This window comes from Mus musculus, chromosome 15 (genome assembly GCF_000001635.26).
Source record: "Mus musculus strain C57BL/6J chromosome 15, GRCm38.p6 C57BL/6J".
NCBI lineage: Eukaryota > Metazoa > Chordata > Mammalia > Rodentia > Muridae > Mus > Mus musculus.
Window position 1 is genome coordinate 31,462,185 of NC_000081.6, and position 13,687 is coordinate 31,475,871.

Here is a 13,687-nt window from a genome sequence, read left to right on the forward strand (position 1 = left end):
ATGAGCCTGTGCATTAAGAATGAGGTCTGATCTTTCTGCCATCTTGGTGTCTGTGGAGACTGGCTGGGAAAAGGACTTCTAAAAAAACCCAATTTGTCTGGAAAGCTTTGATGCAAGGCCATTTTTGCTGGCTACAAGCCAGAACCAAAGAGAGCACCTGGCTCTTCTTAAAATTGAAGGTGTTTATGCCTGAGATAAAACTGAGTTCTACTTAGGCAAGAGATGTGCTTATGTGTATTTGTGAATAAGGCAAAAAAACAAAAACAAAACAAACAGAAAAAACCACTACAGTGACTCTGGAGACAATTGAAACAAAACCAGAGTGATCTGTGGAAAAGAAACCTGGACTCACAGAAACCTAGCATGAGTCACGCCAAACTCCAAAGCAACCTTCCTGCGACAGCCATTGGACACAGAATCTGTGTGATGCTACACCCTTCCCAGATTTAAACTAATGGAGAGTGAATACATAAAAGTGGTTTTCGCCGGGCGTGGTGGCGCATGCCTTTAATTCCAGCACTTGGGAGGCAGAGGCAGGCAGATTTCTGAGTCTACAAAGTGAGTTCCAGGACAGCAAGGGCTATACAGAGAAACCCTGTCTCGAAAAAACAAACAAACAAAACAAACAAACCAAGTGGTTTTGTGCTCCTGTCTTTTTTTCTTTAGGAAGAGAACTCTGGGTGCAGCAGAGAAGCTTCCACGAATACTCTGCTAGCCTCATGCTACCACCTGCTTCTCTCTTGTGTGACATAAGGGAGTACAGGCAGGTGCTCTAAGAGTTTCATCACGTGCAGAGGGCCTGGACTCCACAAGAAGTTGGTAGTTTTATTTACGTACTTCAGCTCTGTCACTGTTTAAAAACCTAAAATCCTGTGCTTTTATAGAGCAGGGAACAGGTGCTTGCCTAGTCTGTGTGAGGCCTTAAGTTCAATGACAAGGATTGTGCCTATACAGTGAAAGAGCTGACTAGGGATGACAAATGCTAGAGTGGTTGGCTAGTATGAACAGAACCCTGGGTTCCATACTCTGTACCACAGCATAAAACCAGGCAAAATGCACACATCTATAACCCCAGTGTGGTACTTTAATAGGAATGGCCCCCACAGACTCATGTGTGAATGCTTGGCCCACTGGAAGTGGCATTATTAGGAGGTGTGGCCTTGTTGGAGGAAGTGTGTCACTGTGGAGGCAGATTTTGAAGTCATATACACAAGCTACACCAAGTGTGAAACACAGTCAGTCTCCTGTTGACTTCAAATCAAGATATAGAACTCTCAACTCCTTCTCCAGCACCAAGTCTAGCTAGATGCTGCCATGCACGATAATAATGGACTAAACCTCTGAAATTAAGCCAGCTCCAATTATGTTTTCCATAAGAGTTATATTGGTCATAGTGTCTCTTCAACAGCAATAAATCCCTAACTAAGATAGCCAGCAATAGGGAGACACAGGCAGGAGGATGAAAAACTCAAGGTCTCTGTCATCTACACAGCAAGTTCAAAGCAGCTTGAGACTGCCTTCCCACACTTCCAAACACAGAACATCAAAAAATATGTATTCATTTTTATAAGACTCAAATACTTCCTTTTCAAATTGTAGCTTATGAGCTTTAACTCTTCTTTCAGACAGGGAAGGCCTTAAAGGCAGAGGAAGTATTTCAAAGAAAGTAAGAGACTAAGCCTCGTAACTGGTATAATCCAAACATCATTCCTCCACTGTAGTGAAGGACCTGTGCAATCTGGAACCCAGCATAGCTTGAATCTTTCTTCCTTAAAATCTACAATTTGTGGAAGATGCGCAATCTCTATGAACTTCAATTTCCTCATCTCTAAATTGAAATTGATAAAACCTTCAAAAAATCCTCTAAGAACATACAGGAGTTGGGGAAGATGGGCTAACAGTGGAGGGCCTGGGTCTGACCCCTAAATCTACATAGAAAATCTTGGCGGGTTGGTCATGCCTGTAATAACACTGCTGCAGAGGCAGAAACATAAATCCTTAGGGCTCAACAGCTAGCCAGCTTTGCCTAAAAGTGAGCTCCGAGCCAATAAAATAACATTTCAAAACAAGGTGGACAGTTCCTTATTGTTGCCCAAATAATGCTATCTGAAACTGCTCTCTCTCTCTCTCTCTCTCTCTCTCTCTCTCACACACACACACACACACACACACACACACACACACACACACACACACACACACAGAGTAATAGACTATGTATAGCACCAAGCACTTTACTACTAATTTTATTCATTTACTACCACTACTCCTTTTGTTTCCAGGGCAGTAGCACGTGCCTTTAATCTCAGCACTCAAAAGGCAGAGACAGAGGCAGGCAGGAGTTTGAGGACAGTCTTGTCTACAAAGCTAGTTCCAGGACAGCCAAGGATGCACAAAGAAACCCTGTCTTGAAAAACAAAAAAAACAAAAACAAACAAACAAACAAACAAAAACAACAAAAAGTGTTTCCCAAGAGGTACAATAAAATCTATTTTCCCTTCTCTACTGAGACAGTCTTGATGTATAGCACAAACTGGTCTCAAACTTACAATCTTAAAGCTTCAGCCTCCTGAGTGCTGGGGTTACTAGGCATGCACCATATACCCTCACTAAGAAATTTCTAATACACACATGAACATGTAAGAAAAGATTTAAGTGTGGAAATCAAATTGTGACTCTTTTTTTTAAAGATTTATTTAGTTTTATGTATATGAGAGCATTGTATCTGCCTTCAGACACACCAGAAGAGGGTATCAGATCCTATTACAGGTGGTTGTGAGCCACCATGTGGTTGCTGGGAATTGAACTCAGGACCTTTGGAAGAGCAGTCAGTGCTCTTAACCACTGAGCCATCTCTCTAGCCCCAAATTGTAACTCTTAAGTCTACATACTATCAATGGGAAAACTAATATACCTCAATAAACATACTATAAAAAAGAAGTAGGCTATTCTAAACAGCCAAAATTACAGCAAACTCTGTTTTGAACTTTGTGTGTGTGTGTGTGTGTGTGTGTGTGTGAATGTTCTAACGAAAGCATCTTTGAAAGGCCCCCAGCCAGCATTACCCACCTAGTAGAGGAACCGCGCCAGAAGCTATGACATACGGTACACACAGGGAAAGTAAGAGCACAGAGATCACCGGGGCTGCCAGCTTACGGATGATATAGTGAAGGTCGATGTTACGAATGCCATTTGCGTAAACCTGAAACATTGAAAAGTAATGGTTAGGTGTGGGCCACTCAATGATCAGCAGATAACGGTGACTGTTCCCAAGACCAACCTGAGTTAGATTCCTGGGACCCACATGGCAGCAAGTCACCTCTGATCTTCACATGAGTGCTGTGGCACTCAGGAAACCCTAATTATCTTAAGAAAAAGCTAGTACGTAGGAATGCAGAAAGAAATGGATCGAAGTAGGAAACCTTAAAAACAGATAGTACAGTTCTAACCGAGTGAAAAGACAGCACTGCCTTCACGTTCTTCTTTAGGCTTCACTCAAAGCTAGCTCATTGGAAGCCAGGGTGTAGTCCAACTCAACCCACCACTCCTAGGTTTGCAGACATCTTCCATCTCTGACAGTAACCCAATGCATTAGCACTAAGGAGCAGGCACCCCAAGGTTTCTCAATGGCCCCAATTACTACAATTTCTCACTCCCCATCCCCCTCCTCAGTCTAAAATAATGCAGCAGACAAGGGGATCCCACAAACATCAACAACATTTCTTAGCTTCCAGCTACTAATAAACTCTATTTCCAGACTTCTTTGAAAGGCCAGTTTCAACTGGGAGACTTTCCAATGGACAGTGTCCTAGTTCTATTGTGAAGGGATATGTTGCAACACACAGTAGCCTTCTGATGTACTACTTCCTGGCCCCACTCTTGGTCTAAGAATCAATGGCTGGAAGGTCCAAGACTACTCTGATTTTCTTGTGTATACTGCCTTTGGGTGGATCTTAACTGCCACGGACCTGCAAGACCTTACCTTTTTAGCAATTTGCTAAGAATAAAAAGTCTGCGCTATCCTTGAGTACATTTTCTAGATAACTAAAATTTAAAGAAGAATGTACTGCAATATTTAATAGGGCTATATGGACAAGGATTTTTCCCCCTTTCTGAAATGAGCTATTGATTAGTGTTCAAAAGCACAATCTACTTTTTTTTTCAGGGTTAGCACTATGATAACCAAGTTACCTGCTAGTTTCGCATCAGAACAAACCGTCTTGGATGGTATGTAATCAGAGCATTCCTAAGCAGCCCTGCTCCTATCTGTTATACCAATAGTAACTTCCTTTTATCTGGTACAGGCTTAAGAAATATGAATACAAAGTTTCATCAGAATATCTGCAGTGGAAAGATGACGAGGGTCAGCCTTACCTCTACCTTAGTCAAAGTTATAGATATTATAACTTACTGGTTAACCCTTGAGTGAGTTATGAGTGACTGACAAAAACGAGAAGCCAGAATAAGCACTGCAGCACCACATGCAAGAAAGCACTCAATCCCTCCCGCCCCTCTTTACAGAGAAAGACGGTACAAAAGGTGGTTCCCCCTCCCAACCCTTACTAAGAAGGGCAAAGGTCAGCTATAGACAACTTGAACCTTTGTAGACCTACCTAGAAAGGACCAGAGAAACCTCATTATACAATGTCCCCAGGCCTTCTAAAACAGGGTCTCATATGACCCAGTTGTCCCCAAACTAGCTATATAGCTGAGGGTGACTTTGAATACAAGAGCCCCCTGCCTCCACATCTCAAGTGTTGCAACTGAAGGGATGAAGCAGTAGACATGGCTATTAACTAGACTTTATCAACATTTGTTCCTCTTCTCCCAGTAGGCGGGCTGCAGTTTCAAATCCCCATTTCTTTTGGCTTATAAGTTCCTTAAAAATTTGTTAATGTTTCCTAAAAACATTGTATTAGCTAGAATTCAAAGCTACTTCTTTAATAATTACTCATTCTCAAGACATAAACTATTTTAACAGCCATAGTATAAGAAAACAAAACTGTCTCCTCTTTTTAAAAGGAGAAAGGCATTGTGACACATGCCTTTAATCCCAGCACTCTGGAGGAAGAGAGACAGATCTCCAAGTTCAAGGAAAGCCTGCTCTACAGAGTGAGTTCCAGGACAGCCAGGACTATACAGGGAAACCTGGCCTCAAAACCCACTTCCATCCCTTATCCCCTCCCCCCAAGAGAGGCCAGCAAAAGTTGATCAAGTGGGGAAAAGCACTTGCTATGCAAAACCCTGACAACCTATTCAATCCCCAAAACTCACAGTGGAAGGAGAAAACCAACTCCCAGAACTTGTCCTTACATAAGCGCACTTAGACAACCAGACAGCTGGACAGACAGACACACACACACATTTAAAAAAAGAAAAAAGGCTGTATGTGCACATTAATGAAAATAGAGCTAAGAAAAGCAGAAACATAAAAACAAAAATTCCATTAGCGAAATACAACCATAACCCATTTCAAAGTCTCTTTCTATGAAATTGGCTTCTTACCTGTTCAATGACAGTTTTCAACCACCACTGAGGACCCATAAGAGTTATAGCTGCGATAATTTTGGCATGCAGCACTCCCAGCGCCCAGTCCTATGATTAGAGAAAAATAAAGAATACTTAACACATCTTCACTGACTGTAAAGGTAAGCCTATCAAAAAAAGCTGTTTAGTTTTGGAACAGAAGCTGCCCAGGACTGGTAACACTCAGCTAAGTTACTGATTGCTGCTAGCTTCTAGGAGACAGTTCTCTTTAAGAGCTCTACCACTGGTGGGTGTACTGGCTAACTTGACACAGGCTGGAGTTACCACAGAGAAAGGAGCTTCAGTTGGGGAAATGCCTCCACGAGATCTAGCTGTAAGGCATTTTCTCAATTAGTGATCAAGTGGGGAGGTCCCCTTGTGGGTGGTGCCATCTTGGGGCTGGTAATCTTGGTTCTATAAGAGAGCAGGCTGAGCAAGTCAGGGGAAGCAAGACAGTAAGTAGCATCCCTCCACGGCCTCTGCATCAGCTCCTGCTTCCTGACCTGCTTGAGTTCCAGTCCTGACATCCTTGGGCAATCAACAGCAATGTGGAAAGTGTAGGCTGAATAAACCCTTTCCTCCCCAACTGCTTCTTGGTCATGATGTTTGTGCAGGGATAGAAACCCTGACTAAGACAGTGGGTAAAAGCCACACATTCAAAAGTACTTGGTCAGCTCATATTTGATGGATTAAAAAGATCAGCACCCTAGCCAGGCAGTGGTGGCGCACGCCTTTAGTCCCAGCACTTGGGAGGCAGAGGCAGGTGGATTTCTGAGTTCGAGGCCAGCCTGGTCTACAAAGTGAGTTCCAGGACAGCCAGGGCTACACAGAGAAACCCTGTCTTGAAAAACAAAAAAGCAAAAAAAAAAAAAAAAAAAAAAGAAAATCACCACCCCAAAGGCCACAAGGTAAGGGCTAGTTAGGGAAGGGGAAACGAATCTTCCAAGACTGGGGTGAAGGAAGAAATATGATCAAAATGCATTGCACAAACTCTCAAAGGACTAATAAAAAAATGAAGAGGGAGATTAATATGTAAAAGCGTAAGTTGAGCAAAATAGTCTTCTATCTTTTAGAAATCTCCATGATTTCCTCAAGAAAATATAGACAAGTGTGGGCACTAATGGAGACCCCAGTAAGGAAGTAAAATGAATGCTGTTATTTAATCAGCTATGGTTGTTGCTTGTCCTGTGTTATTACTATGGCCTGAGATAACTTATGTTGCAATAACACATTTTTGGCCTAAAGAAAATATTTCAAAGACTTGTGCTGAAGCTTAGGCATTTGTGGCTTTCCGGAGCTGTCACCGGATCCAGACTGTTTTCTATTCCTACTACCACTGAGACAAACCACGGTAGTGGCACACTGCCTCCATCCCTCTCCCTCAGCTAGCCGGTGACCACCCCACCCCCATCTCATGCAGACATTTTAGACTCTGTACATCAAACCCTACAAGTACTAGTCCCTGCTTAGAACCATAAATCCTTGCCACGGCACCGAATACTCCTTTATTTAAGCTTTTGAATCCGTTACTTATTCAGGGAGAGAGGAAGCAGCACGTGCATGGTCAAGGCAGCTGTGTGGTCAGTCCTGGACAGCTCAGGGGAGGGCAACCTTTAATCATAAACTATTCTGAGAAAGGAGTTTATATAGCTTTTGTATCTTAAAACCAAGAGTAAAAGAAATCACTTCAACAACTTTACATGGGTTCCTAGAATTAAAAAAAAAAAATCTTCCTAAAACAACTGTGTAAAATAAACAAAAATACTCAAAAACTATTTTTTTTCTGATCCCACATAATCAGCAATAATCACGAGGATAACATAGACATTTACCTGCCAAGGGTAGAAAAGGGGAGTCTGATCAAGAGGGACCCTCAGAGGAGCAACAATAACCAGCTCAAACAGGAGCCCGAGGAGCAGTGGGACGACCCCAGCCAGCAGCACAGCAACTATCAACGTCTTCATTATCTAGCAGGAACAAGGCACACAATCATTACAGAGAATCTTTCCTCTTGATAAACTGTATTCTACTTTCAGGCTTGCTTTCCTCTTTGACCTGATATTTCAGTGGAATTTCTTTTTTTAAAGCATAGGTGTCCATGTGTACACATGAAAATGGAGGCCAGAGGACAATCTTAAATGTCCTCCCCTCCTTTGACAAAGAATGCCTCACTGGCACAGAAGAGTAGACTGTTCAGCGAGTAAACCCCAAGAACCTCCTGTTTCTGCCTCTCCATCACTGAGATTGTAAAAGTGTGTTCTACACCCAACGTGTCATGTGCACTCTGGGGACTGAATCTTGGTCTCCAGCTTTGGCAAGAGCTTTATAACCTGAGTCATCCAACCCCATTAAGTGTAGAGCTCAAGCTGTAAAGAACCTAACATCACTGCTGATTGTTGTTATAAAAGGGACCCCCCCACACAGTTTCATTTACTGTTACATACAGTTAACAAAATGACTCTGATGCTTTCCTCCAAACACCCTTCTCAGCACTTGACTTTAATCTTCCTGCAAAAACACTGATTTGTCAAAACACTGGTCCCAAAGCAACCTAACTCATAAGCTGATTTGTGAGCCTTCAGGAAAACCCGTAACTCATCCTAACTCCAGTTAAAGTAATTCATCAAGCCAACAGAATAGTCTTTTTTTTTTTTATCAAGAAATGCTGCCTATCTGTTCATTACATTAGCAGCTACAGCTAATGTATTCATAATACAGCTTTAAAATTTGGATTAAGTAGCAAAATAGGAATAAACTGATACAAAGTAAAAGAAGCTATAAAAATACTGACAATGAAGTCAGTGTTCTGGTGACCTCTTTTTTACGGTGGCTTCAGTGGATACTCTTGCATATGACCAAACATGGTATTAGTGGAACACATAGTACCTCTTTACATGGCATTTGTGAAGATAGGATAAATTACCAAATAAAACTAAACTTATCTGTTCTCTGTATTTTAAATATAGGTAAGTGCTTTATTACCCATGGACTAAATAGCAATTTAACCTCCTCCACTCAACCTACAATAAATTTCTCACTACAGACATAATTGTACAATGATGGAAAAGTAGAATTTGCTAGCCTGATTAGAACAAACTACATATACCAAGTTAACATGTGGTATCAAATAGTATGCGCAAATATGTTTAAAGCATTAAAAATGGTTTCAGCATAAATATAAATGTATAAACTCCAAGAGAAAGCAAAATATAAAGTCAGATAGAAAATGCAGAGCTGATTCCCCTAATAAGTAGGCAGAGACGTGCCGACCATATTTACTAGCCCGGCCAATGGTGTGGGCAGGAATTGATTCCACACTCAGGTTTTGAGAATGACTTTCCTAACTGTGCACTCCCATCTCCAATAGCACTTTCTGTAATTCTTAGTTTTTTCACCAGATTACTTAGCAGCTCACGATTCTGAGTGACTTTTTTTTTTAAACTTAAGATATTTACTTTATTTACATTTCAAATGTCCCATTTCCTGGTTTCCCCTCCAAAAACTCCCTATCCCCTCCCCCACTTAAAGATTATTTTATTTATGGGAGTATACCATTGCTGTCTTCACACACACCAGACAAGGGCACCAGATTCCCATTACAGATGTTTGTGAGCCACCACGTGGTTGCTGGGAATTGAACTCAAGACCTCTGGAAGAGCAGCCAGTGCTCCTAACCACTGAGCCATCTCTCCAGCCCCTTCTGGTTGACTCTTAAGTATGTATGTCTGGGTACTTCCAGAACTATGGTTCCAGTGAAATAGAAAGTTACCATCTTAAACAAATGTGCTTTCTGATAAAAAGATAACTCTCCTGAAAACTAGTAACACAGTAAGAAAACAAATGGGAAATAGCTGTTAAAGTATTTATGACCATCAATAAGATCAATCTCTTATTCCAGAAACCTACCATGAGGGACCACTCTTTAACCTTCTGGAAAATCACTCTTCGTCCCTGGGGCATCCAGGCCACCAGCACCGTCACAGCCCTTATGGTTAGCCAACACACATAGAGACCACAAGCAGCTGTGTACAGCTCATGGATTTTGGCAGTCCCCGTCCAAAATGACATTAACCAACGGCCAGCAAATACTGAAAATAGAAAGGCTGACAAATGAGACATGTGGCTAGGTAAAGAGAACTGTAATCTTGATGTTCTATAAATATTTTCACATCAGAATAAACAAAAACAACCAACAACACTTTAGGAAATAGAATTACTTGGTTAAGAAACACCCAAAACACAGAGAGTCAATGAGCTGAGTGTCCTGATCTGCCAGGCCACCTACAAATTCATTCTAGCCTGGGATGTTATGAATATTAGTGCTTCTGTTACTTTTTTTTTTTTTTTTTTAGTTTTTCAAGACAGGGTTTCTCTGTATAGCCCTGGCTGTCCTGGAACTCACTCTATAGACCGGGCTGGCCTTGAACTCAGAAATCCACCTGCCTCTGCCTCCCGAGTGCTGGGACTAAAGGCGTGCGCCACCACGCCCGGCTTTCTGTTACTTTTTATTACCAACTGAAATTATTATGCTAATATAATAAAGACACAAGTTTTCTATTATTTGTGCTATCAATACTTTTTATAGATACATTACAATTTGGGTTTTCTCCCAAATGATCCATTCATGAGCACAAAAAAACTAAACTTTTTAAAATAAAGTAGACATAATAACATTTCAAAACACAGCATCAAAGAATACTGTATAAACTTTTTTTAAAAATAATCAGGGGAAAGCCAGGGCCAAAAAGGGGGAGTGGGCGGGTAGGGGAGTGGGGGTGGGTGGGTATGGGGGACTTTTGGTATAGCATTGGAAATGTAAATGAGCTAAATACCTAATAAAAAATGGAAAGAAAAAAAAAAAAGATTATCAATATTTAATTTAGATCCATTTAGAAGAGGCAATTGTCATTAAACTGTGTCTGGCCTGCCTAACAGGGTCGGCCCTTTCTTTCTTAGAAACTGCCTTGAAGAACACATTTATTTATGAAATACTGAATCCTCAGTGCCTTGAACTCCCCAGAGACATGCTAAGTCTTTTTCTTTTTCTTTCTTTTTTTTTTTTTTTTTTTTTTTTTTTTTTTTGGGGTCCCTTGAAGAAAGATCTGAATTTAAATCGTCAACAGGGGAAGTGGGGGGAGGAGGCTTCAAAAAAAAAAAAAAAAAAATCAACACCAACATGGAACAGTAAAATACAGACTTGAGATCTTCCTAAAGATCGTCAGTTTTGAGCTTTGTCTTTTGTTGTGAGACAGGGTTTCACACTGTAGTCCAGGGTGGTCTCAAACTCAAAAGTGACCCTCCTGCCTTGGTGTCCTGAGTGCTGGGCTATCAAGTGTGAGTCACAGTGCAGCTCTGGAGCAACCACACAGTTAAGTGCTCAAGCAGGTTTTTTTGGTTTTTTTTTTGAATACTTTCTTTACATAACTGATTCTCAACAAGGCTTGAGAGATGAATCAGTCTCTAGTGTTCTGTTTGTTCTGGACTGTTCTCCTAATATGATCTGAATACTTAGATAGAGGGTCAGTGTGCTAAGCATTTCCTAGCTATTGTCTCAGTCATTCTCCAAGGATTAATCTCTCGTCCAACATAAATACAACATCCATTTGAAAGACTACAGGGATGGGCATGGCAGTGCATGCCATTAATCCTGGCACTTGCAATGCAGGAACAGGTGGATCTCTGAGTTCCAGGCCTGCCTGGCCTACAGAGCAAGTTCCAGGACAGCTGAGGCTACACAGAAAAATCTTTGAATGCATGTCTCCATGATTAAGCTCATGGTTTTGCTTGATGAACTGTATATTACTTTCTAGTCAAACTAAGCTAACTCCACAGTCAAGCATTACAAGCTATATGATAAACAGACTTCTTATCAACTCACAAAATAGTCTGTGTATGAAAATAGCTCTCTTAAAGGCAAATAAAAATTGGACCAGGAGGGTAGTCAACCATTGTGAGCCCTGGGGTTCAAGCCACAAGAAAAGGGGAAAGATATATTTGTTCCATGAAGCAAGTAAATGTGCATACTAATTGTAAGACACCAAAATCACCACTGACACTTGTATATACACTTGCTGTATACAAATGCCTACTTTACAGTTTGCCTCTGAGATTTTAGATTAGTGCTACATTTAATAGCTCATTTCTATTCCTCTCTCCCTCCACTGCTTTGCCTCTTCCATCCTTTCTCTCTTTCTCCCCTCCCCTCTCTTTTTGAGAGGGCAGATGGGTTCACAAGTTATGTTGTAGCTAAGAGGTAACCTAGAGAAGGAAGCAGGCCTCATTACCCTCAAATGTGCCCTGTCAAAGCTCTTCTGTTATGAACTTAAATTACTCTTCTACCATGCTACAACAGATTTAAGGGAAATGTTTAACAGTGTGCAACAATGTTGAATTACTCACATTACTAAATTAAAGCATAAAAAATTGTTCCCTATTCCCCATGCTCAGAAATCACTGAGGAAGAGGGAGCTGAAAGTGCCAACCACAGCAAAACTGGACCACGGCACTTGGGAACCCACAGCAGAGGTATCTGCTGGCACACAGTATGACAGGATCAGGCTCATCAGCTTCCTGAATCCATAGGAAGGGGCTCATCGTGACCCTAACGGGGGACTATGGCAGCAACCAGGGGAAAGTCTCTTTTCTTTAAGGGTGTAGACCCGGATAGGCTGACAAACATCTAGAGCAGTGGTTCTCAACCTTCCTAGTGTTACCACCCTTTAGTACAGTTCCTCCTGTTGTGCTGACCCCCCAACCTTATCATTGCTACTTCATAACTGTAATTTTTGCTACTGTTATGAATTGTAATTAAATATCTGTTATGTGATCCCCAAAGGGGTTGTGACCCACAGGTTGAAAACTGCTAACCTACAGGAAGGAAGGTCTCACATCTAATAGTACACAGGCAGTACTAACTGGGCTGGATCAGTTATTAAAGTAAAAAAATAAAATTAAAAAAAAAAAAAAAAGGAAAGAAAAAGAAAAGGAAACAAACCTGGGGATTTAGGGAGGTAAGGAGATCTGGGAGAAGTTAGAAGAATGGGGAGTGAATCAACAAACAATTCTCAAAAAATCTCTAAAAATGATCAGTCTCTACACAGAAATAGTACAACTTCACTTTTTACCAAATGAAGATAAAAAAAAAAAAAACACACAATTCACAATTTCTTCAATCTAAAAAAATGTTTGCGCTGGGCGTAGTGGCTCACACCCTTAATCCCAGCACTCGGGAGGCAGAGGCAGGCGGATTTCTGAGTTCGAGGCCGCCTGGTGTACAGAGTGAGTGCCAGGACAGCCAGGACTATACAGAGAAACTCTGTCTGGAAAAACCAAATAAATAAATAAATAAATAAATAAATAAATAAATAAATAAATAAATAAATAAATAGAAATGTTTGCTTTCTCCGTCTTTTTTAAGAAACATCACTTTAATTTTAATGTCCCTAATTGTTCTTTCCTACTCTTATAACTCATGGGACCAAATATTTAATACAGATTTAATTATACAATTATTAGCTTAGTAGTATAATCAAAACAAGTGCTCAATACACCACGTGGTGGATAACAGCTATCAGCCTGATTTGGAATGTCTTGAGCGCAGAGGACAAGCTATTCTATGACTTGTCAATGGCATTGGACTCTATCCTATCGAGGGCATCTTTGGAGAGGATTACAAGCTATTATATCCAACCAGGAGTGGCTTCCTCGTTAGATGAAGAAACACTGGTTGACATTTCTAACAAGGTCAATGTCAGGGAAGACCAACACTTATAAATCCTAGATTTTAGTAAAATGTCTAACTTTTTAAATGACTTTCAAAACCCACACGGCGACATACTATGAAAACAGAGAGACTGTAGTGTGTGCTCTGCAATAGACTCATGTTTCTGGAACCTGTGGGCCTATGGAGTCCAACTAGATGAAAATAGCCTATAAACCAAACATTAGGACTATATTCCCAGTTTCTATTTGATATGACATGTTTTGAGAAAAGAGTCTTAACATTCAACAGCTGGAAGCTAGGATAAACTCATACCTGGTAAAGTAAGGCAAATGAGGCTGGCAATTAGCAATGTTATGCACATGAAGACAATCAGCAGAAATATCTGCAATGCAAAACAGAAAGTTCATAAGTGGTTCCTACCCCTCAGTATACTCTGAT

General features: G+C 40.9%; 1 protein-coding gene across 2 annotated transcripts in view; it reads right to left on the reverse strand.

Moving 5' to 3' along the window:
- Positions 1–13,687, reverse strand: part of Marchf6 (membrane associated ring-CH-type finger 6) — a 75,184-nt gene that overhangs the window by 6,286 nt on the left and 55,211 nt on the right. Inside the window, exons 20-24 of one of the 2 annotated variants that reach the window (XM_011245351.3) lie at positions 13,562–13,631; positions 9,433–9,629; positions 7,359–7,493; positions 5,506–5,595; positions 3,070–3,202 (exon numbers count right to left, since the gene is read on the reverse strand). In XM_011245351.3, the coding sequence (XP_011243653.1) occupies positions 3,070–3,202; positions 5,506–5,595; positions 7,359–7,493; positions 9,433–9,629; positions 13,562–13,631 (625 nt within the window). The remainder of the gene's footprint in view (positions 1–3,069; positions 3,203–5,505; positions 5,596–7,358; positions 7,494–9,432; positions 9,630–13,561; positions 13,632–13,687) is intronic. The other variant, NM_172606.2, reaches the window with a different exon arrangement.